We start from the raw sequence: 22,853 nt of genomic DNA, 5'->3' as shown, positions 1-22,853 counted from the left end.
AATTTCACATGGTCAACAGAGGGTTATGACAAGAGGAGACCTACAACCAACACATGGAGAATCATATACACCTAAAACTTTGTCATACATGCAACTTCTATGTCATTTCTATGGTCCATCTGCTCAGAACACCAAAAAGGAAGTAGCTGAACTAAATCGGGCCTTTGAAGTGGCTTCAAAGCTTCAACCCAGGGAGACCAGTTTGAAGTGATTCTGAAGCTATAAAAAAAAAATGGCAGCTGAGATTTGTCACAAAAAGACAAAAAAGCTTATTATTACTAAATGTTAGAGCCACCTAAATTGATATGACGGGTTGTACGAGACCATGTCAGCACAAACCAATCCATGCAAGTGTCAGTGATTAGATAGTCTTACAGTTCCTTTCAGTAAGGTGGTAAGTCACACGACAGCAACTGACTCCCACCTATTTGTCATTTGCTTGAACATTAAACATTTACTTCATTGTTCACAATTCAAGCAAGGTGTTGGTAGAACAGAAGTAAATTAGGTAGAAGTAGATAGCACAGATGCCACGTGTTGTCCTCTTGACAATTTAGAATCAACAAGGGTGCTGTTCAAGTACAAAGTTCCTAAAAATATTATGGTTAATCAGAAAATACCATGAAGTTGTGAGAAAAGAAATCCTTACTGGTCTGGACCTGTTAGGGTTCCTGACAGAGTGCAGAATGAGAAATCGGATAATTGTCAACAGCTTGAATACATAGAAAGAATCAAATCCCTCTGTCCAATGCTTAGCTTAGCATCAATCAGCATATAACTTAAAAGCAACTACAGGATCACCCAAGTTTCTATAAACAATTTGACTATGTGAATGGGTTTACTGACCGACTGCTGAGTAAAGCCTGCCAACATTACCAGTATTACCTCACCAAAGAACCATAGTTTTCTTCTTTAGCCTTCTGATTTCCTTGATGAAATATTCAACAGCAGAACACAGCCTATGCCAGAATAAACAAAGAGACTGTCAATAATCAACCATATTAAGGTATGGGACAAGCAAGATGCTTACCAACCACTGTTTCTACAGCATCTTCCTGGCCTGAAACATACAGAAAGGATGCAACTGATGAAAATATATCAAAGGCTATTGAAGATTAATCATGAGACAAATCTGTCATAATAAAGTTTCAAGTAATTACTACATAATCAAGAGATGCTAAACTAAATGAGGTTCAGAACAAGAGAGTTTTATATGTAAGGTTCAGTTCCAGAACCGACATCCATGCTTAGAGGTACATCATGAATAAAATATTCTGTATATACAAGTCACTTATTAATGTGCATCACATTCTTCATATACAATAAGTTTCACGAAGCTTTGGCGTCCTCTGGCCTTTTGATATGTGATTGGTCAGCATCCCCACTGCCATGCTCAGATCCTGAGCTCCTATGGCTATCGTCAGCAGCTACCGCAGCACTAATTGTGTCTTGCTTACTCCCACATCCATGTACTGTGCTGCTAGAAGCGCCAGTCAGTGGAAATCCAGCCATACTTGGATTTGCATGGGGATTGGCATTGCCTCCAGGAGGTAGTCCGGTATGCATGTTTTGTACACCATTGGCAGCCCCAGGTCGAAAAATCATTTGGCCTGGGAATACCATTCCTTGGGACTGGTGGTGTAGCTGCTGCTCTTGCATCTGTTGTGGGTTATACTGTAGGGGAGTACGCGGAGAGAACATAGGTGCCTGATGCATGTAATGACCTGCCTGTGGTATTGAGCCATGCGGCATCATCTGTTAAAAAAATACCAGTTAATGAAATGGAAACAATGAGCAAATAATGGTAAACTACTAAAGTTTCTAGAAAATGGTACCAAACTGACCTGAGGGCGAACTGCAGGTGCATTGGGTTGGGCATCTGCAATTGCAGCTAGGTACAACAGATTCTTTTGAAGCTGGGCTTGATACCTGATTTAGAACTTGAACAGTGAGAGTGGAATTTATCTCTATAGAATATAGATTAAAGGAAAAAAAATGCAGTTGTCTCTGATCCAAAGAATAAAAAATTCTATATATTGATAATCATATTTGTAATATCAACACTAACATGTACTACATAATTTTAAAAAAAAACATGTACTACATAATTAAATACAGGAAGATTGACACCTAGGTCATGAAAAATCAGCATCAATATAAGAAGGGCAAGAGAGAATCAATATAAGAAGGTAAAGAGAGAAGAAGGCATCATAAGATCGAACTTTTGACTGTGCAAGATTACAAGTGACCCTCAGCAGTAAACCATTACGATGGTAACAACAATGATCAAGGGCTTAGGAATGCAGGACTACACTGGAAAAGAGTAAACAGCCATTTAAATTCTCCAAAGTATCATATATAAACCAAAAAAACTACAACTTTCTTACCATAACCAAAATTGAAAAATTGGGTGGTACTAATCTGTGTAGATCCTTAAACAAGATCCATTAATGTATTGATATCGGCATGCATCGTGGACCTTACCTAACACAAAATACATCCATGATGTTTTCATTAAATCCAAGTCCGAAAATTAGTTGACTGAGATCTACTATAATTCTCTGATAAGATTCGGGTTCAGGTCCTACATAAATCTAACTTGTTAATGCCTCTCTATTAGATTATACAACAAAGAATTTAAATTTTTTTCAATGATTTTTAGCCTGAAACCAAACTTCTCTTTTTTAGCAATCAAGAATCAAAAGTATCAGAAAACTACAGTCGCACTACAGACTTTGACTGCAATGTTCTTAACACACAAGAAAAGGGCACATAAATAGAAGTCTATCATAAAATGAGGTACATGCATTTTCCACAAGAGTGATCACATCTTTACAAGGGTGAACATCAATGGATATTGATAATGGAAATATTTGCCTCCAGTCAAAGCTTGATAAGTGGCATCCTGGTCAACAGAAGAAGACAAAAACCATCAACCGCTGATCCAGCCACATCAACATCCGTCGAACATAAAATACTCAGGGAATATTTTCTATTTCGTAGTGGCCAAGGAAGGGACCAACTATAAATGGCAAATCAGGGCATGGTTATCGAGGTATGATCCTTCTCACCCTCACCTGCACATAGTCCATTTCAAGAATCTGACTTGAGAATTAAAGGACCACGTCGAGAACCCCACCCAACATTGGTCTTACTGCAAGTCGGCCCCACAGTGGACACTCGAAGGTGCATTGTGCGGATTCTAGGGCTCCTAGCGCAAGTCGAACCAGGATCGAGTCGAGCTAGTCAGACACTCCAAATCAACCACCGACATCTATCCCCATCAGATATGGTCCATAGTAACAAAACCATAGTTGTATCTATATTGAGCGGATATAGTTTGAAGGCTAATATTAAATGGATACTAAATTCAAGAAACCAAAATTGTTCAAAGCATAACTATCAAAGTGAAATGCACCATGTTTGTGTTAGACCAGTTATATCAACAGTACTAATTTGATAGCCGTGAAAGGTGCTTACAAATTGTATATACATGCAACAGAGGCATCAAACAAAGAGATGGGAATGTTAAAAATAGACAACTGCAGAAGTTTAGTTCATTAATCAACTTACTGAGCACATTCTGCCAACTTTCCCAAGTTCTGATTTTCCAAGATTGCCAAAATGAGCTGCTTGTTCTCATCCAAGTACTGCATCAAAGAAAAATCAACAAATTGTGAAAACAGTGTAAGCTGAGATAAGTAAATGCTAGAACTGCAGAAGGCTAAAATCACAGCACACAACTAAAGTGGCAATTCAGCATTCAAACATGCAAGGTAAAATGCTGGAAAAACTAGCTTGTGATGATAAACATAAAGTAATAAGATTTGATGCAGAGCCACAAAAATAAGAACATGACTGTTACACACATCAGAGAATGTTGGATGCGAAAACGAAAAGCAAGACTGGTTTATTTTTGGATCAAGGACAACTACGTTTACCAAACACTATCAAGCAATGTCATACCTTCCATCATAGCAATCTTCATCATGTAAGTTTGATATAACACAAATATAAGTTAGATTCTCTGGGATCAGGACTGCAGCATAAGAAGGTAATCTTGATGAATTTTCCATGATTTGATGAGCATTCACATTAGAACTGGGAAAATTGATTGTCTGAGCAGTCTAAGGTCTGAGAAAATGCTGGATTTCTATTAGGTAACAAAATGTTCAAGACAAAATTTTGATTTCACAATCCTACGATGTGATGGAAAGTTTAAGGACAATAACTACAGATGTTAACATTTTAAAATGATCCTAATGAATTTATTGAGTAAAAACCAAACGGGATGAGAGAGAAAATGAGAGAAAATTTCCAAAGCACCAGAATTTAGAGTAACAACTTAGCCTTTTGTCAACAGGACAAGCATCACAACATTTTTATCATATTCAATATCAGAAGGTTCAGTCCATAGAAAAAACTTTCTGTAAGAACAATATCAAAACACTTTGAACTTGATATCAGAGGATAAAACTAGAGTCAGATAACCCTAATGGCTTCAAAGATTGTCCTAGCCAAACGTACTAAAGTTTCATTAATCCTAATAAAATACCGCCATAAGGTAGAACTGTACCCTATGGCAAAAAGAAAGATGATGTCAGTAATGAAGAAGGATTTGCCCTCCGGTCATGGCTAAGCGTTGAGTAAACTGGTATTTAAGTAAGATCATTTACCTTGGTGGATTGGATTTTAAATACAATATTCTTCAGTCTAGCAGAAAGCTGCATGCCACGATCCAAATTAGACATAAATGTACAAACACAAATGGTCTGTACGGGCATGGGGGCAAGTCACAAAAGATCCGATATGTTCAACATTCGGTCCACATTTCTGACCTTAGTTCGTAACATTGCACTAGTCTTTTAACACAAGTATCTAATGAAGAAATTGCATGTTTAAATTGTGCTTCTTCCTTCAGCAAAACAAGTCTGAAAGTTCCGAAAACAAGTCCAATCAAAGGGACCATAATAATTTACAAATTTGAACCAAGCACACGACAATTTTAGTTAGGCCATGCAAAAAAGAACAAAGATTAAAAAAAAAATTTCAAGATTTAGGATAATCTCTGCTTGTTAAGTAAATAAGGTAAAACTAGAATAGTTTTAGGACTACTGCATCCTCAACAATCAATAGGAATATGTTCCTCTGACAGTGTATTCTTCAGAAAATATAACTCAAAACACAACAAATGAATATGTCAAGTGAATAGAAGTGGGGAGAGGAGAAGGGAATTGGATCTAGAAAAACAGATTCTCTCGTTGAGAATCTAATCAAATCTCTACAAAAGTTGTTTTAGCTTCTCCCCAAAATTGGAGATACTTATAAGTGGAGAGAAATGGATCATCCATATATTTTGTTTCGTTAGTCGCCCAATCTTCTCGTCTTAAATTCATTTAAAAGATCAAACTAGAGACAATATTGTATTATTTCCTCGTGTCCAACCAGAGCAACAGAAAGTAAAATTCTCATTCTATTCTCCTCTCTTATTCCCCTTTCTCTTCTCTCAATTTACCAACCAAACAGAGGCTTCATCCCAAAATGACATCTTTCCAAGTAAACTGATCAAACCCTAGGATAGCCCGCAGAGTGACCATCATGAATAGTGAAATTAAAGAAAAAAAAAAGAAAGAAAATCAATGGGAGCGGCAGAAGGATACCTTTTGAATCTGTTCGGTTGTGATGTTGGCGACGGGAACTGTGGACACGGGGGTCGGCGGATGCGTCGGCTGCTGCATGGTTACCAGTTCGCCTGTGATTCAAGCTCTCCCTCTAATTAAGGAGGACCGGGTTGTAACTTTCTTTATAGATTTAGGGTTCACATGAAGTAGCGGTCGAAAAGGAAAAGGGGGTCGGGTGGATGTGGTTGGGGTTTTGAAGAAGGGAAGGCAAAAGTAGAATGGTTTTTTTGGATTTTGATTCTCGAACTTGTGCCATTCAACATAAATTCGGTGGATGGCAATTCACCTATTTATCTTTAATTAAATTATTTATTCTTGCTTCCCGTGGTTTGTGACTTGGATTTTGGAGGATTTCGTTTGGTAGAAAGAGTTTGAATGCTACAGACTTAGACGTGATAATTTGGGAAAAAAATAAATTATTGCTCTCAAACTGGTAATTCCAATGTTAATCATACTAAGCTCGTCTAGCTAATCGAATCATGTCTTCTTTATCTAAAGAGGATAGCATATGAGTTGTAGCCAAATATGCTGCCACCATCCAATCTTGGAAGGTTAATTTTTCTTTCAAGATTAGATGGTTTTGGCGTTTGTTATTGAAAGCATTGGATTCTTTAAAAAGTGGTATCGATGGTTTCTCTCGATATTTTGAATTATAATTAGTTTTTTAATATTTCTATGAGTGCAGAACTGGCATGAGATCTCTTGAAGCCCAAACAATCGAGAGAGAGAGAGAGAGAGAGAGAGGATTTATCAGTAGTCTGAATGGGCACAGTTGAATGGAATATGGCACACTATATTCTCACAGTACAAAGCAAAGGTGCAAACAAATTGGTTGCTGGCTTGCACCATAAACTTAGTTCTCATTCATATGTCAATCCTACAGTTAGAACAAATTAAAATATATTAAATTATAAATATATAAGTCATTGAAAGTAATTTTTGCTTCAAAATTATAATTTAATTTTTAATAAACTTCTACAACCAAAATTTCAAACTAAATGTCATCGTCCTCAACGTAGAAATTTGATGGTTATATCCAAATTGTTGATACCTTGAATATTTTTTTTTTTTTCTTGCCACTATATATTGTTTCAATTATTGATTTCTTTCTTCTATCAGTTTACGCCATGAGTTTTGGAGGTAATACAACACAGTCATATTCTCATCTTATCCAATATTGCTTGCTTCTAATAGAAAAAAGAAATTATCATTGTATGTCTTCTTATAACTATCAAACTCTATAATAATCTTCACAAAAGAATATGATATGGATTATCATTCCTATACCTAATAGTAGCCGAATATTTATCATTCGTATACCCCAATAGTAACCGAATATGAAAATTTTAAAATATTAAACATAGACACGAATAACTTTTTTTTCTCTAAATCTAATATAACTATCTCACACGATGTCTATACTTGTAATATAAGTACGAGGAAAGATTATATTATCAACCCTTTTCCTTCCTCTTGACAAGTTTATCTTCGATGATATCTATTAAAGTTAATTTTAAATTATTGACTATTTCATGATAGATGTTAAATCATTTAATAACCTGCTTCCTAATCATTTCAATGTAATAGGTAAGTCACGAACATTTCTTAGTAATAAATTTATATTTTCTAATGTATATAAGGTGAGCATTGTATAACGATGACTAAGGAAATATATAGAAGCATATTTCTCTTTCTAAGATCTATATGAATTTTTCTTTATAATTTTACCTCAACTTTTGTATGCATTTATTAAATTTATACATAGTATGAGATATAGCGATAGTCCAAACTAGCTTTGTAACCTCTCTATCGCATATATCATTCATAAGATTTTCAGATAAATGAACCATGCAATAACTATAATATGCTACTAGTAAGATCTCTTTAAAATTTTTGGATTTTGATTAATGATAATAGTCAATTTTTCACATCTCATAATACATATTCTCAATTGATCTAAGAACCACTCCCATGAATCCGTACACCCAAACTTCATCATAGCAAATATAATTGAAAATAATCTATTATAACCATCAATAGTTATAATCGTCATCAAAGCATTAAGATATTTGCTTAATATATATGCAACATCAATACTAAAAATAGATCGAATATATCATCCGAAACTTCTAGACTAAGCTCTGAAAGTTTAAAATATTTTTTGAAAATGATTTTATAATAAAATTACCATTTGAACATGAACCTCATAGTCACTCAATTTTAACTCCCTTAACAATAAAATTATATCCATTGGTCAAAGTCACCACAAATTCATTAAATACAATCTCTCATACGAGATAAGCATTCTTGTATAAAACAACTCCTCTAAATCTTTTATGAATTTCAACAATAGTCATCTTTGGAGTTTAATTAACATTCCTTATAACATAATCTTTGATTTGATCTACAATAGAATAACTATTGCATTCCTTAGGATCCCTATATGATCTTGGTAAATTACAGCAATGCTCATTATGAAACTTGCTAATTCAAAAATTATCAGTTCCACCATGATTTATTATCATCCATTGATAATCAAAAATTTTATATTTTGCTTTTATCTTATAATTTCTAGTTGCAGCATATTGAATTTAAAATTTTTCGAATGACATTCGTTGAATCTCGGATTTTGATGATGAAACCAATTAATAAGTGATTATGATTTGATCTACGTTTTGAGTGACGCAGGATGCTTTAACCAGAATGAGACAATTAAAATAAGAAGAATCATATTGGGCCGGAGAAAAATATGAAGATTGGACGTCGAGCCAGATGATCGGTCGACATATCGACAGAAGGCTTCGGGCCATGGATTCGGGCATCGGGCTAAGAAGAGTGGATATTGCGCCAAGGATATCGGAGTTATAGAGTCAACTGATCGATTGGACAATAGGCCGCAAGAGAGGACGATGTGCCGAAGAATCGGACGAAGCGTCGAGGGACCAATGACATTCCGAACAACATGATTAATGCTTAGTATTAATTGTCTAGATCGAAGTTTATTTTTACATATGTAGGATTAACTATGATAGCAAGACATAAATCAAAATGAAGTCTCGAAGTCAAGGACACGATTTTGTTGGGAGTTCATCGGAAGTCCGGAAGTTCATCGGAAGTTCTATCGGAACCAACCGAAAAGTCTTGGAGCTTGCCAGAGAAGCTCGTCGGAACTCGCCAAGAAGATCATCGTGAATTCCAGGAGCTTGTTGGCAGTCCGCTGGAACATTGCCGAGAGATCGTTAGAAGTTCGTCGGAAGATCATCGAAAGCTCGCCGGAAGAAACTAAACTTATGGACTTGTTTAGCTTAGAATATGTCTTAGGAATCATAGTTAGCACATAATTGGGTTTGGATTTGGGCTAACCCAATTAGGGGCCAGTTGGGCCCATGTGAGGACTGTGTTGGGTTCAATGAGAGGCCCAAACAGTGCCCCAAGAGGTGACATCGTCATGGCACAGTCTCCGAGACTATGTCAAGCGGTGGTACCGACGGTTTGGGCGGTGGTACCGACGGTTTGGGCGATGGTACAGCCCAAACACAGCCTCCGAGAGGCTGCAGGCGATGGTACCACCCAGTACAGTATCATTATCAAACTGACACAGGCGGTGCTACCGCCCGGACCCAGGAAACCCGGGATGAGATGTTTTTAGGTTCCAAGTTTGAATCAACTTGAAGCCTATAAATACACCTCTAATCCTTGATTAACACACACAAGCACAGAGAGTTTAAAAGTGAAGAAACACCGTAGAAATCTCTTAAGAAATCCCTCCTCTAGCTTAAATTTAAAATTCTGTTTAGAGAGGAGTGTGTGTGCTTGTAAAGGTTGTCTCCTAAACCTATGAAAAGGAGAAGAGGGGTGTAAAAGGTGGTTGGTTTTTGCCTATTGAAGGAAGACTGGTAGTGGATGCCAGTGGCATCGACGGAAGAAGAATCGACGTAGTAGATATAGGTCACGACGACCGAACCACTATAAAATTTAGTTTGCATTTCCTTCTTGCAATTTACATTAACTGCAAACTACCTTCAATACTTTTACGAACACGCTTTCAAAGTTTAGCATTTCCGAATTCAGTTTTAATCGAACGTACGAACGAGAAAATTTCAGAACCAACATGATTTTTATTGCTGCACTAATTCACCCCCTCTTAGTGCCGACCCCTGTTCCTAACAACATTATCTTTCAAAGCATTTTGAAATTTAAATTATATATCAAAACACATGTAGAAAGATATTATTTGGGTTATAAAATATATATATATATAATAAAATAATTTTAATATTATTCAAATACCATACCTGAACAAACATATCATTGCATGAACAATCATCATCTTCCGTGAAATGAACTAGTATGTTTAATGACATACTATCATATTGGTTATAACTACTAGTCATTTGTACCCTACAAGCTAATCACGTGAGTGATGACACGTGTGACATGACACACATACTTTTTGTCTATTATTATTATTTGATATTTTATCATTATATATATATATATTTATGTATATATATATATATGTGTGTATATATATATGCGTATATATATATATATACATATATATATGTATATATATATATGTATATATATATATGTATATATATATGTATATATATATATATATGTATATATATGTATGTATATATATGTATATATATATATATGTATATATATGTATATATATATATGTATATATATGTATATATATATATGTATATATATGTATATATTTATATATATATGTATATGTATACATATATGTATACATATGCATATATACATATATGTATATACATATGTATATATACATATGTATATATACATATGTATATATACATGTATATACATATGTATATATATGTATATACATATGTATATATACATATGTATATACATGTATATATACATATGTATATACATGTATATATACATATGTATATATATGTATATATACATATGTATATACATATGTATATATACATATGTATATATACATATATATATATACATATATATATATATATATATACATATATATATGTATACATACTATGCCACTACACCGTAGTCCTCAAACAATATAGGAAAATCCAATCATTTGGACCTATTTGTCCTCAGTTACCATACATCCGGACTTGGTACTATCAAGGCTATACAGTTTATACTCGAGTCTCGCTCTAATCGAATTCTCCTGGAGAACTTTTTCTCTCCCAATCCGAATAACCCTAGCTAGAGATTTGTTTGAGGAAGAATATATAAGATATTTCCCTTATAACACCGAAAGTGGATGATCCTCTATCGATACTCAATAGTCCTCGTAAAGTTGGCTGCCACTCCCGATAACCGATTATGTTAGATTTGGAACTTTCAATCTTATAAATTCGATATCAAATAGTAGAATATTCATACATCACATCTATGGTGTCTCAAGTCTAAGGACCAGGTACACCACTAGGACAACGGAATTGCTATTTGACAATGAGATATCATTAACCATCCAGCATTCCATGAGTGGATCAATCAGTGAACTCATTCTCCAATGAGCACTTATATTATGGCTCTAATGTCCCCACATGAGCAGCTATGAGACCAGCTACCTCAATCATATGGATGAGTATATAGCACACTAGCCTGTCCGGTTATCTTGATTACTCTTTCGAATAAACTATGACCAAGATTATTTAGGATCTGTATTTAAAGGTGAATCAGTCTCATTATGTGATCTCATCACGATTTGATTCTCATTGCATAGATCCATGGACATATATATATATATATAATAATAATAATAATAATAATAATAATAATAATAATAAGTAATATAAAGTGATAAAATATTAAATAATATAATAAGCAAAAAGAGTGTTTATCATGTTACACGTGTCATTACTCATGTGATTGGCTTGCAAGGCACGTATGACTAGCAGTCATTAGACTTGAAATACCAATGATATTCTGTACGAGTACTCCACTCTTTGATATTAGACTTATAAGCCTAGAAGTTCTAGAACTAACACAGTCGATCATCGAGAGTGATAGTCAACCTTACAAGGCTATTGAGTATCGATAAATGATCATCTGCTCTCAGTGTTATAAGAGAAATATCTTATGTGTACTTGTTCAGATAAATCCCTAGCCAGGGTAATTCGGATTGAGAAATAAAGAGTTCTCCAAGAGAATCCGATTAGAGCGAGACTCGAGTAGAAACCATATAGGCCTGACAGCATCATGTCCGATATACGATTTCTAGGGTATTAGATCGATGAGGGACTATAGATGCATAGTAACTAAGGACAAATAGGTCCAAAGGATTGGATTCCCCTATATTGTTTGAGAACTACGGCGTAGTGGCCTAGTACGTACGTAGTCGATAAGTCGAGTGAATTATTGTAGAGATAATAATTTACTTAGTCAGAAGGAGTTCTAACATGTATGACTCACGACCAACTCGATGTTAAGCCTAAAAGGTCACACATATATGGTAGGTGTTACAACGAATAGATGTTCAGATATGAGATATCCATTGAAAACTCTATCTTATTATATATCCAATAAGAGTCAATAAGAGATTATTATGTAGAGACCCACTAATATAAGAGACTTGAGTGGTTGGATGGAGATCCAATACCCAATATGGTAGGATCCATTAGGGTTAAGTTGACATGAGGCATCTCTATAAATATGAGGGAACCAAAGGGCCATGGGCTAGGTTTTTTTTGACTATCACTTCATATTCTTCTCTCTCCCTCTCCTCCTCGTATTGTAGCCCCTAGGGACAACCCCTTCTTAATTGTATGGTGCACACAAGGAAGAGTTTTGGATAGTGATTTGAGGAGTGTCTTTGTAGCCCCTATTGTGTGGATCATCGTTAGAGATGATGACATTTAAACTCCTTCATATAATCCCATAGATATATAGGAATATAGGGATATACGATCTCCCTAGGTAATTCTCTTATGCGTAGTTTTTCGATTTCGTGGGTTTTTATGCACAAATTTTTACATGGCGATAATAAATCTTTTTATGTGGAAATTCTGGAATTTTGTTTTCTGTTCTTCCATTGCGCATGTGATATCGCCCCAGATTTCCCAACAATAATTGTATTCAACAAATACTTATTCAACATTATCATATATATATATATATATATATATATATATATATATAGCTTTTAACTCGTAACTAATAATATCTAATTCATCATAAATATTATGATTTATGTCACATTCAATCTTTTTTTATAATTTTTCTTCAACTAATTCATTTTCCCATCACTACTATTATCATTTTCATCATAATAAAATAAATAATTAGAGTCCACAGAAAAAGTCCCAAAATTAATAATTTATTATTTATTATATCAATTATTATTGAGTCGACGACTAAGATGTTACTGTTTTCGGTAGAGAAACAGTGCCTTAACTATCCTGGAATGCTAAGTAGAAAATAAATTAAAATAAATTTATTGTTTTGAGAATTCGTCCCATTACAATGCCATAGCAGAAAACATCTGAGCAATGTTGACAGCGACGTCAGCATCTGTAGCCAGCAGAGGAGTAGGGATCCAACTGGGTTCCAGCTGCAGTCACAGCATGCAGTCCCAAAGGATTCAGCGTGATGTCGATCCTCCTCAATGATTCTGGCCATTATCAGAGGAGTAGGAATGCAACTGGGTTCCAGCTGCAGTCACAGCATCCGGTCCCAAGGAATTGATCATGATGTCACTCATAGATTCAGATGCTCCGCAGCAAAAGTTGACTGATGCTGTCATCGTCACTGCCATCTTTCCACTCTACCAGCGTACTGGGCTGCAATGGTTATCCACAACCGAGGAGCCTCATGTGTGTCTGAAAGGCCAAATTCATCAACTTGGAGTGCAGGTGCTGGTGGTGTTGAATCTTCTCAGGGGCAAGCTCTTGGCTATGGAGGGGCAAATTCATCAACAGGGCATGGATGTATATTTGTGCTGTGTTGTTATCAGGAGCCAACTTGCAGCAGCGAAGAGCTGTATGTCTTGCAGCTTGCAGCTGACCATGCTGTCTCTTCTCCCGTCCCTTTCCTCCTGGGTTTTACTCCAGATTTGGTGCATGCATCTGCTCTTCTAGCATCTGCTCTCACCTTTCACTGTGGTCCTCCTGCATCTGCTTGTTTTTAAGCCTCTGGTCTCACCACCTATATTTTCATTCTGGTCCTGCCTGCCTGAGGCTGTTGGCATTGTCACAGTAAAGTGATGATTTGGCCTGCAATCCAAAACTGAAGGGAGTTGCTATTTATTTTTCTCTATTATTTTTTAAAATCATGTTAACAAAATCGATGAGATAGTGTTTATTCTCGTAGTCTTTTTAGGTTCGTTTCAAAGAGAGTAAAACTATATAAGGTTTACAAAATGGATAATTTTTCATGGAGTAAAATGCTTATCAACTAATGATGGGCAAATGATATGTACTATATATATATATATATATATATATAATTAATTAATATGAAGAATGAAAAGATCACTCTTATCATATTTTTTTAGTTAATTATAGATTATTTACTTTAATTAATTATCTATAGTATTTCGATTTTTATATATTTTTAATTATATTATGATTTCTATATATAAAAATAAAATATTGAGATCTTTATACATGATTGAAAATTAAATAAAGAGAGAAAAATTTTATTGGAGTAATGAGATTAAATATTTGGTAAGTATAAAAATTTTAATGTAACTTTTGAAAGTACATAGATGCAAAATATTAAAGATAATTCATTATAAAAATAATTATATAATTAATTTTATTTTTATGAGTAAAAAATATATATAATAATGATAATTAATAATAAATCTCATAAATGATACATATTAATTTGACTTCCTAATTAAAACTTCTAAGGAGATTGAATTTACTCTTATATTTGTTAGAGATAAAAAGAGATTAGTTTTTTTTTTTTAATATTTATATCGTAAAATGTATATACCAATGATAATTAATGATGGATCTCGAAATCTATTATGAATTTAAAAAATTTTAATTCTATCAAGTCTCGCATGAGAAGAGACCATTTCTCTCCCATGAGTACATTTTGACATTCATCCCACAAAGATAATTTCTCATGAATCAAAGTCCTTTCACTGTAGATGTAAACTTCCATTAAGCTCCATCAAGACAAATGACCGTTGCAACACTTACAATAATGTCAAAAGCCAAGACTAATGCATAATTAGCCCAAACCTTTACCATGGAAACAAGGTCAGCTCAACCCTATCCACATGCATCCTACTCCCCCCACCCCCCAATTTCCCCACCCCAACGAAACCACCATTAAAGTACTTCCCAACTTTCCCATTTGCAATTACTTTTATCTCGGCCCCACTCGGCCACCAAAATCCGATCTTTCCAACCCAACCCAACCCAACCCCGTTGGGTATAAATGCCCCCCCCCCCCGCCTCCCCACGTCTTTCTCCAAGAGGGAGACTACACCTTGAGTCGAAAAGAACCCATAAAGGAGGAGTCTTGAAGCGGTTGTGGAGAGATGTGTGGAGGCGCGATCATCTCCGACCTCATACCGGCCACGGTGGCGCGGCGGGTGACGGCGGAGCACCTGTGGCCGGGCGGGAGGAGGAGGAGGGGGAAGCAGCAGAGAAGGGAGGTCGAAGAGGACTTCGAGGCTGACTTCCTGGAGTTCGATGATGAGTCGGGGGAGGACGAGTTCGAGGACGAGTTCGATGATGAGGTCGATGTCAATTCCTCTGGTTTCGGATCGAATTCCTCCTTTTCTCGAGGTAATTACAAGAAATTAGTTTAATTTTTTTTTTTTTTTTACTTCTAAGGTTACTTTTTTCCCCCTTCAGAATAGCAGATCCTCTTCCCTAAATCAGCTTTCCTTCTATGGATTACCGAGAAATAAGTTTATAACAGGTCATTCTTTTGTTCTTTCTTGGTACTTAAGCTTTGACACTAGAAATGGGATTTCTTTTCTCACCCAGATAACTTTTTCTGCTTAGTTTTAGTTTTAGAGTTTTTTTTTGCCAACTGTTTGCTAGTTCCAATGAAATATGTTGTTTGTCTTTTGCTTGATTCTTCTTTCATCCTTTAATTTCTAAGTCAGATCTTTCCGTCAGAAAATCTTATTGTTTAAAATTCCATTATTTTCTAGGTAGATCTTGATTGTTCACAGGCAGCAGAATAACATGAAGTGATGAAATTATATTAGTAACCGATTGTGGCTGTGGATCCAAACATAGTTTTGGGATAATTGTTATTTGAAGAAGTGATTAAGATACAAATTGATGTTGATTTCAAGATTTTGAAGTTGAATTTTGGTTTGGTCCAAGAAACAAGCATCTTGAATTTGAGAACCAAAATTTGACTGGAATTTCACCTGCAGTTGCTTGCGACAACAGGAATATTTATATGATTTTGTACAGGCACCTCATAATGCGTTAGGTTTTACAATCTGATACGAAAGTAAAACAGAAAAGTTTGTTTCATAGTCACTTCGATTCGCTAATTTGATAAACTTCTGATTGATGAGTTTTAATGTGTGTGCGCTGAGCAGTGACCAGTTGCTTCCAAATCCCTTACCTTCTCTTTTTGTATGGATTTTGGGAGTGTGAAAACGTTTAGGCTTACCTCTTGTTCTACTTTGTATTGCAGAGGTCTCAATCACTCTAAGATCAAGAGGTTTTGGTGGACCTGCATGCAAGTCAGGCAAAAGGAAGAGAAAGAGTCAATTCCGTGGAATCCGCCAGCGCCCGTGGGGCAGATGGGCAGCTGAAATCAGAGATCCCTGTAAAGGGGTTCGTGTTTGGCTCGGGACATTCGACTCTGCTGAACAGGCTGCAAGAGCTTATGATTCTGAAGCTCGTAGGATTCGTGGCCAAAAAGCCAAAGTGAACTTCCCTGCAGGATCAAAATCAGGTGCTAAAAAAAGCATACTGAAACCTACTGCCCCAAGAACTCACACATCAAACATGTCAGAAAAGCTTGAGTGCAAGCATTCCGACCATCCGAATGACCAAGATTGTGTTTTCTATTCTGCTATGGGCCTCTTGGAGGAGGAACCGACCAAGCCTGACTACTTTTACCCCTTTGCAAGTGAAGGACCTTCTGCACCTTGTGAAGGCCTGGATTTCCATTCTGCTGAGGAAGGTACTGAGGAAAGTGACTCCTTTGGTCATCCAGAATTCATATGGGAACATGAGGACAAAACCCCTGAGATCAAGTTAGTTGATGTTCCCACTGCTATTGAAGGAAATGGTACTGGGTTGCTGGGAGATGATGGTCATCAGGAGAATTTGAAAAATGGTTGTGGAGCGGAATCCTCTGCGGAAGAGACAACGGCAATCAAATTGTCTAAGAACTTATATGCTTTCGACTCGTACATGAATTTTCTGCAGTTTCCTTACACTGAGGGGAGTTCCAATGTGTCGCTCAATTGCCTGTTTGGTGGTGAACTGGCTCAGGATGATTTCAGTACTGTCAACCTATGGAGCTTCAATGACCTGCCCATGGAGGGCAGTGTCTACTGAGAGACTTCGGCTGTCGCTACCGGTGATCTGTAAATAGGGAGAAAAAATAAGCATTCCAAAGGTGACACACGTTTTCTTTGGCCATGTTGGCTTGCAAGTATCTCCTTGTTCGGAGAACAAATTGGTTCTTTCCCTTAGATTTAGTTTTCTATCTCATGAACCAATTAGAGAAGCTTATGGAGGGTCAGAATTGTTTGAATGCCATCATGAATCAAAGTGTGTTTGGTTTGCAGCATAATCTTCAGGAACAACAGCTTTTTGTTGCTGCTTTGTGGACTCTTGAGTTGACCAGTGTTGACTGTTTCTGTATATGATGTAAGCTAATGGTTTAAGACATGCTGCTGAACCTGGTTCCCTGGTGTGCTTTATTTTCGTTGCTTTCTCAAGATTGGAACTGATGTGAAGCCAAAAGGATGACCTTTAGTTCGTTGTTGCACAGATGCAAATATATCATGTATCATCGACAATGATCGTTGAATAAATTCAGTTAGCGGTTGACTAAATTCAGTTAGTGGTTGACAATGATCACTATCTTTTGTTCTTGCTTTGTCGATGGAAATTCTAAACCGAAATCGTGTTGTAGGTGGATATTCCAGTTCTGTTTTTGTGTTCAATTAGCCTGTAATGGTCTTGTTGTTTCTGGATATATGTCCTTCAGGCAACATGCTAACTTTTGTTCAAGGAGAACATGACATGACTCGATGAATGATATTTTGATTTCTTGGAGGCTTCTGTGGTTGAATTTATCTGTATTTTGCTTTTCTTTTTATCTGCAATGTCAATCCTTTAAATAAGTGGAAAGGTTTGCATCTAGTTTTACACTTGACTTCACATCACATTCGACAGCACAAGAACCGTTTTCTTCTACAACTAGATGAATAAGCCTAAACCACCTCGATCACTTTTCTGAGTGATGTTGAACACAAATCTAAAGGTAGGTTTGCTGTGTCAGTAGTTCAGATTGGATTGTGATTGGTGTGTTTAATCTTCAAAAGACACCTGCAGTGCTTTGGGTAGTTAAAATTTCTTTCACTAAAAGGATGATATGAGTTGATGCTTAACAAATGATCTCAAAGAATTCAATACATCTTAACAGGGGTTATCATGGTATACTTTTAATGAGCTTAATAAGAAACTATATACTTTTGGTTACCTCACTAACTTAGTTAATCAAGTGTGCATTGGGGTTTGTTTGGTACGACGTTCCCTCTCAGCACAAGCGTAATGCCACGTCATGGGCTGTAGTCTATGGCCCAAGGCCTGTAACTTTGTGGCCTCCGGCTCGACCCATGTGCATATCAGGTCTCAATGCTCCACCTGAAACGGTTCGGGGCGAACCAGCTGGAGAAACCCGGACGTTAGGGTTGTGTACCGAGAGATAAGCCGCGTCGCTTCGCCTCTATTCCTTTTCCCAGCCGTCGCCACTCGCGAGATTCAAACTTCAGGGTTTCCGGGGGTGGGAGAGCGACGGCGCGCGAACGAGGCCATGGCGACCCGGGTGCTTTCGCAGAAGGAGGAGGACATACAGATGATGCTTTCCGCCGCCGTCCATCTCGGCGCCAGGAACTGCGACTTCCAGATGGAGCGCTACGTCTACAAGCGGAGATCCGATGGTGCCCACCCCCCCAACCCCTTCCTTTTAACTTCTTTGTTTCTCCTGCTGCCTGATCCGTGCTTCCTTCCGTACCATCAAGCTGTCGAGTCCGGCTCAAATTTTCTGCTTTTTGGTCGTGAGGAGAGCTACGGGTAGTAGATCTCCACGAGGGCTTGTTGTTTTGTTTGCGATCTCGATATGGCATGTTAGTGGCAACGAACTCCAGGGAAGAAATCGTTTTTTGTTCATAGGAGTGGTGATTTTGTATGCTTTGTTTCGGAATGATGGTCATTGACCGCTGTAGAAGCTTGTGACTGTCGTCGACCTTGTTCGGAAGATAAAAGAGTTTTCCTTGGTCGGGTATGAGACTTTGGTGTGGCATATCAAAGTCGGAGTTTTTATCGTTTAGGGACTGAAGTAGGCTTATGATGTAGCTGAAGTCGTCCATGAGCTGTGTGCTGGGTTTTGCTAGAAATTGTGACCGTCCCTCATGTAGATGTCACTAAGATTTTGGGTACACAAAATATTCCTCACCGAGCTATCATTAATAAAAGTGCTGGTTGAAGGGGAAAAAGAAAAAAAAGGGAACACGAGTGACACTGTGAGCTAAGAATCACATATAAGATCTGATTATTTTTCCTAACTGATGTGAATGGCATAGGAGTCATAAGCAATGCAAAAAAGTGACTAGTAGACATGGACCTTGATATGTTTTATCAAAACAACTTAATGAAACAAAAGTGCACAGCAGGCTTTAGAGCCTTCTCTACCATTAACACCAGTGGTTCTTTTTGTCAGTATGGTTTACCAGTTTGTTCTACTTAGAATGTTGTATCATTGTAATTGTTATTGGATGACATTGGACATCAAAACCCAATAGTCTGATTGTTCTCAGTGGGGTATAGTTGTAGAAGCCAAAACATAGTGATTATTCAGCATCTTCTACTATCAAGAGCTTAGAAAAATCATAATTACCATTTGACTGGAATAAACGTTCAGGGGTTTGAACCAAGTATCTTGTCCAGCTGACTGTGATGCCTTGCATTTAAGTTAATGATATGGTTTTCATTAGTCGAATTATCAGAGAATATTTGATCTTTTCTGTAGTCATTTGCCACTTACATATGTAATGCTGGTAAGCACTATGTAAATGTACAGCATTTAAAGCATACATCCACAAATCAGTAATCCTATTCTATTACTACCAATTTTAATACTTCGCAACATAACTGATTTTGATTTGCAGTAATTGTGAATTAACTGAAGCAAGAATCAACCTGATTAAGCACTAAAACTAATCAAAACTAATTAATGAACTTACTTAAAGGCATTCGAATCTTAGAGATGACTATAGTTTGATGGACATTAGATTTCATCTGTGTACCATCACTTGATTGTTTGTATATGATCAGTTTGTTTCAAAAACATATATGATGTTCCCATTGTTAGTAATCTGAAACATTTAAACACATACATTTCTGTTTCCTAGTATTTGTTTTTTTTTGCATCCCAATTATTGTTTTTTTTTTGTTTTAATTTTCGGTGTAGCAACTTATCTTTCATGGAACCCATCAATCCTTACCTGCCGGTTTCTCAAAAATGCATTTATTTAACTGTTCAGGTGTACATATCATCAACCTTGGTAAAACTTGGGAGAAGCTTCGGCTAGCAGCTAGGGTCATAGTTGCCATTGAGAACCCTCAGGATATTATTGTCCAATCTGCACGACCATATGGCCAGAGAGCTGTTTTGAAGTTTGCACAGTACACTGGTGCTTATCCTATTGCAGGAAGGCATACACCTGGAACCTTTACCAATCAGCTTCAGACATCCTTTAGTGAGCCTCGTCTTTTGATCCTTACTGATCCTAGAACTGACCACCAGGTAAGAAAATCAGTATACAAAATAGAAATTTTGTATTTGGATGGATAGGTTTGTTAAAGAATGTCCAATCCATTTACCAACAGCCAATCAAGGAGTCTGCTCTTGGTAACATTCCAACAATTGCCTTCTGTGACACTGACTCTTCAATGCGATATGTTGATATTGGAATTCCTGCAAACAATAAAGGAAAGCTCAGCATTGGCTGCCTCTTTTGGTTGTTGGCAAGGATGGTGCTGCAAATGCGTGGCACTATTCCTCTCGGGCATAAATGGGAAGTAATGGTAAGTTTACATAGACTGTTCACTTTCCAGTTATTGTTTTTGGTTCATAGCAAGCTATGTGTCGATGGATGCACCTTTGCTCAGGGTTAAAGAAATCTTAATGACAACTTCTACAAAGAGTTTATTTGTATCCTCTTAATTGCACAGCAGGTGTGCCAAAGCACAAATCTCGTGAACTTGCAAGTAATTTCGTTCAAAATTCTACATGCCTTTGGGTGTAAGCTTTAAATATCTGCTGATGGGTTCCTGTGGATTCCAATCCATCAAACACGGATGGTTCATCAAACTAATGCGATAATTTTTCATCTTAGGAAGATTCATCATCAGGTCTTTTTTGAAGTATTCTTTAATTACCTTTATTTTCTAACCAAGCAATGTTACTGCAGGTTGATCTGTTTTTCTATAGAGATCCTGAGGAGGCCAAGGAGCAGGAGGAAGAAGAGGCTCCAGTTGCACCTGATTATGGTGCAATGGTACCAAATGATCAATGGACTACTGAACAGTGGATGCCTGATGGTGGAGCTGTATCTGCTGTAGAGCCTCCAGTTACCGGGGTTGAGTCAACTGCTGGTCAAGGTTAGTCTCGCTGACCACATGTCGATATGTATCCTTTTTAAAAGCACCACCACTCTCCATATAATGATCTGTACAATATAGTTTTTATTTGCCTCTGGTATGCTCTGATCAAATCTCTAGGTTAGTGTCACTTACCCAGTTTCATCTACTCCCTCTAACAAGTCATTGGCAAATGATACTTTGGACATTTCCAATTTTGTTTTCAAATGTCCTCTCTCATCACCTTTTATGTGTAATGATCTACCATTAACCATCAGTTGAATAAGGGTATAGGAATTCCAGGATCCGATCAACATGTTGGACAAATATCCACATCTCAAGTTTTCTGCAATAAATAGAAATAAATTTGGTTTACCCTGCTTGGTTTACTGAAAAATCGTTGTTGTTGACATATGAAAATGTGAAGAAAGAGAATGAAGGTCATGTGATTTTACAACCTCTAGATATGATTATATTATGATTCAACCAATTAGATATTTTTTATTAATAGCCTTCTTACTCCGAGGTTAGTATTTGTCTCCTTGTCATCACATTTTTTATGGTGATTAAATCTCGACTTGTTAGCCTGTGGAACACAGAGCTCTTAAATTGGATTGATTTCTTGTAGTTGGATGGCACAGAAAGTTCGTCTTTATAATTCTTGCAATTATGTCCAATATAGGATAGTTTCAATATCAGAACTAACATCAATTTTTAAGAGCACAATTTTGCGAATTATATACTTGCAAGGAACTAAATCTTAGCTGTAATGATGGTTTGAACAAGTACATTTTGATCCATTAGACATAGACGTACCTTGTCCAATTCCATGTGCTCCAAGGATTGGATCCACAACATATTTATGTCTTTCCTATCAGCAGCTCCTGTGGGTGCGGAGGGATGGGATGTGGCTGCTGCTCCACCTGTGGAAGCTGGTGCTGCTGCTCCAGGCGTTCCACCTGCTGCTGCTCCCACGGGCTGGGAGTAAAATGAATGTGACGAGTAGTTCCACATATGAGAATTTAATTTTTGTTTAGGCATCACATTCAGTGCCTCTCTCTTGCGTTTTTTATTTATCGTTTGGCCAGCCATTGTTATATTTGCCGATTTATCTTGAAACATTTCAACAAATTTGACGCAGATCGTTCTTTCTTATCTTGTTTTCTGTGCTCATTAAGTTTATATTGTGAATTATTGTCTTTTAAGAATATTGAATTCAGCAAATACAAGTCTCTTTTTACTAATGGTTATTTATATGGAATATAATGTATTTGCTAGTCACATGCATATATATCTTGTTGTGAAGTTATATTGTGCTGCAATAGTCAGAATAATA

General features: G+C 36.7%; 3 protein-coding genes across 4 annotated transcripts; 2 read left to right on the top strand and 1 right to left on the bottom strand.

The window, feature by feature from the left end:
- Window positions 1-1,187: 1,187 nt before the first annotated feature.
- On the bottom strand, window positions 1,188-5,926 carry LOC135597244 (GRF1-interacting factor 2-like). The gene is made up of 4 exons (XM_065089942.1): window positions 5,661-5,926; window positions 3,574-3,650; window positions 1,845-1,929; window positions 1,188-1,755 (listed from the first exon to the last, which is right to left on the bottom strand). Exons 1-4 carry the CDS (start codon window positions 5,736-5,738, stop codon window positions 1,330-1,332), a joined length of 666 nt encoding a protein of 221 aa, XP_064946014.1. The 5' UTR covers window positions 5,739-5,926; the 3' UTR covers window positions 1,188-1,329.
- A 9,207-nt stretch (window positions 5,927-15,133) lies between these two features.
- Window positions 15,134-17,933, top strand: LOC135597242 (ethylene-responsive transcription factor 1-like). Its single transcript, XM_065089939.1, has 2 exons — window positions 15,134-15,454; window positions 16,329-17,933. Exons 1-2 carry the CDS (start codon window positions 15,205-15,207, stop codon window positions 17,201-17,203), a joined length of 1,125 nt encoding a protein of 374 aa, XP_064946011.1. The 5' UTR covers window positions 15,134-15,204; the 3' UTR covers window positions 17,204-17,933.
- Window positions 17,934-18,533: 600 nt separating this feature from the next.
- LOC135597243 (small ribosomal subunit protein uS2y-like) lies at window positions 18,534-22,761 on the top strand. 2 transcript variants are annotated; one of them, XM_065089940.1, is made up of 5 exons: window positions 18,534-18,816; window positions 20,419-20,681; window positions 20,765-20,962; window positions 21,349-21,538; window positions 22,396-22,761. In XM_065089940.1, the coding sequence occupies exons 1-5, from the start codon at window positions 18,690-18,692 to the stop codon at window positions 22,503-22,505; spliced, it is 888 nt and encodes a 295-aa protein (XP_064946012.1). In that variant the 5' UTR covers window positions 18,534-18,689; the 3' UTR covers window positions 22,506-22,761. The 2 variants fall into 2 exon arrangements, with proteins under 2 accessions (XP_064946012.1, XP_064946013.1); XM_065089941.1 differs by having other exon boundaries at window positions 18,535-18,816; window positions 22,399-22,761.
- Window positions 22,762-22,853: the final 92 nt, after the last annotated feature.

This window comes from Musa acuminata, chromosome BXJ1-11 (genome assembly GCF_036884655.1).
Source record: "Musa acuminata AAA Group cultivar baxijiao chromosome BXJ1-11, Cavendish_Baxijiao_AAA, whole genome shotgun sequence".
NCBI classification, from domain to species: domain Eukaryota; kingdom Viridiplantae; phylum Streptophyta; class Magnoliopsida; order Zingiberales; family Musaceae; genus Musa; species Musa acuminata.
The sequence above is the reverse complement of the archived record's forward strand: the minus strand, read 5'-3'. Positions and strand labels throughout refer to the sequence as shown.

Coding starts and splice junctions, on each gene's coding strand:
- LOC135597244 (XM_065089942.1), bottom strand. CDS start 5,738: ATGCAGCAGCCGACGCATCCGCCGACCCCCGTGTCCACAGTTCCCGTC. Junction 3,651..5,660: donor CAACCGAACAGATTCAAAAG/GTATCCTTCTGC, acceptor TCTTTGATGCAG/TACTTGGATGAGAACAAGCA. Junction 1,756..1,844: donor CACCTGCAGTTCGCCCTCAG/GTCAGTTTGGTA, acceptor TTTTTTTAACAG/ATGATGCCGCATGGCTCAAT.
- LOC135597242 (XM_065089939.1), top strand. CDS start 15,205: ATGTGTGGAGGCGCGATCATCTCCGACCTCATACCGGCCACGGTGGCG. Junction 15,455..16,328: donor GAATTCCTCCTTTTCTCGAG/GTAATTACAAGA, acceptor TTTGTATTGCAG/AGGTCTCAATCACTCTAAGA.
- LOC135597243 (XM_065089940.1), top strand. CDS start 18,690: ATGGCGACCCGGGTGCTTTCGCAGAAGGAGGAGGACATACAGATGATG. Junction 20,963..21,348: donor GGCATAAATGGGAAGTAATG/GTAAGTTTACAT, acceptor ATGTTACTGCAG/GTTGATCTGTTTTTCTATAG. Junction 21,539..22,395: donor TGAGTCAACTGCTGGTCAAG/GTTAGTCTCGCT, acceptor CTTTCCTATCAG/CAGCTCCTGTGGGTGCGGAG.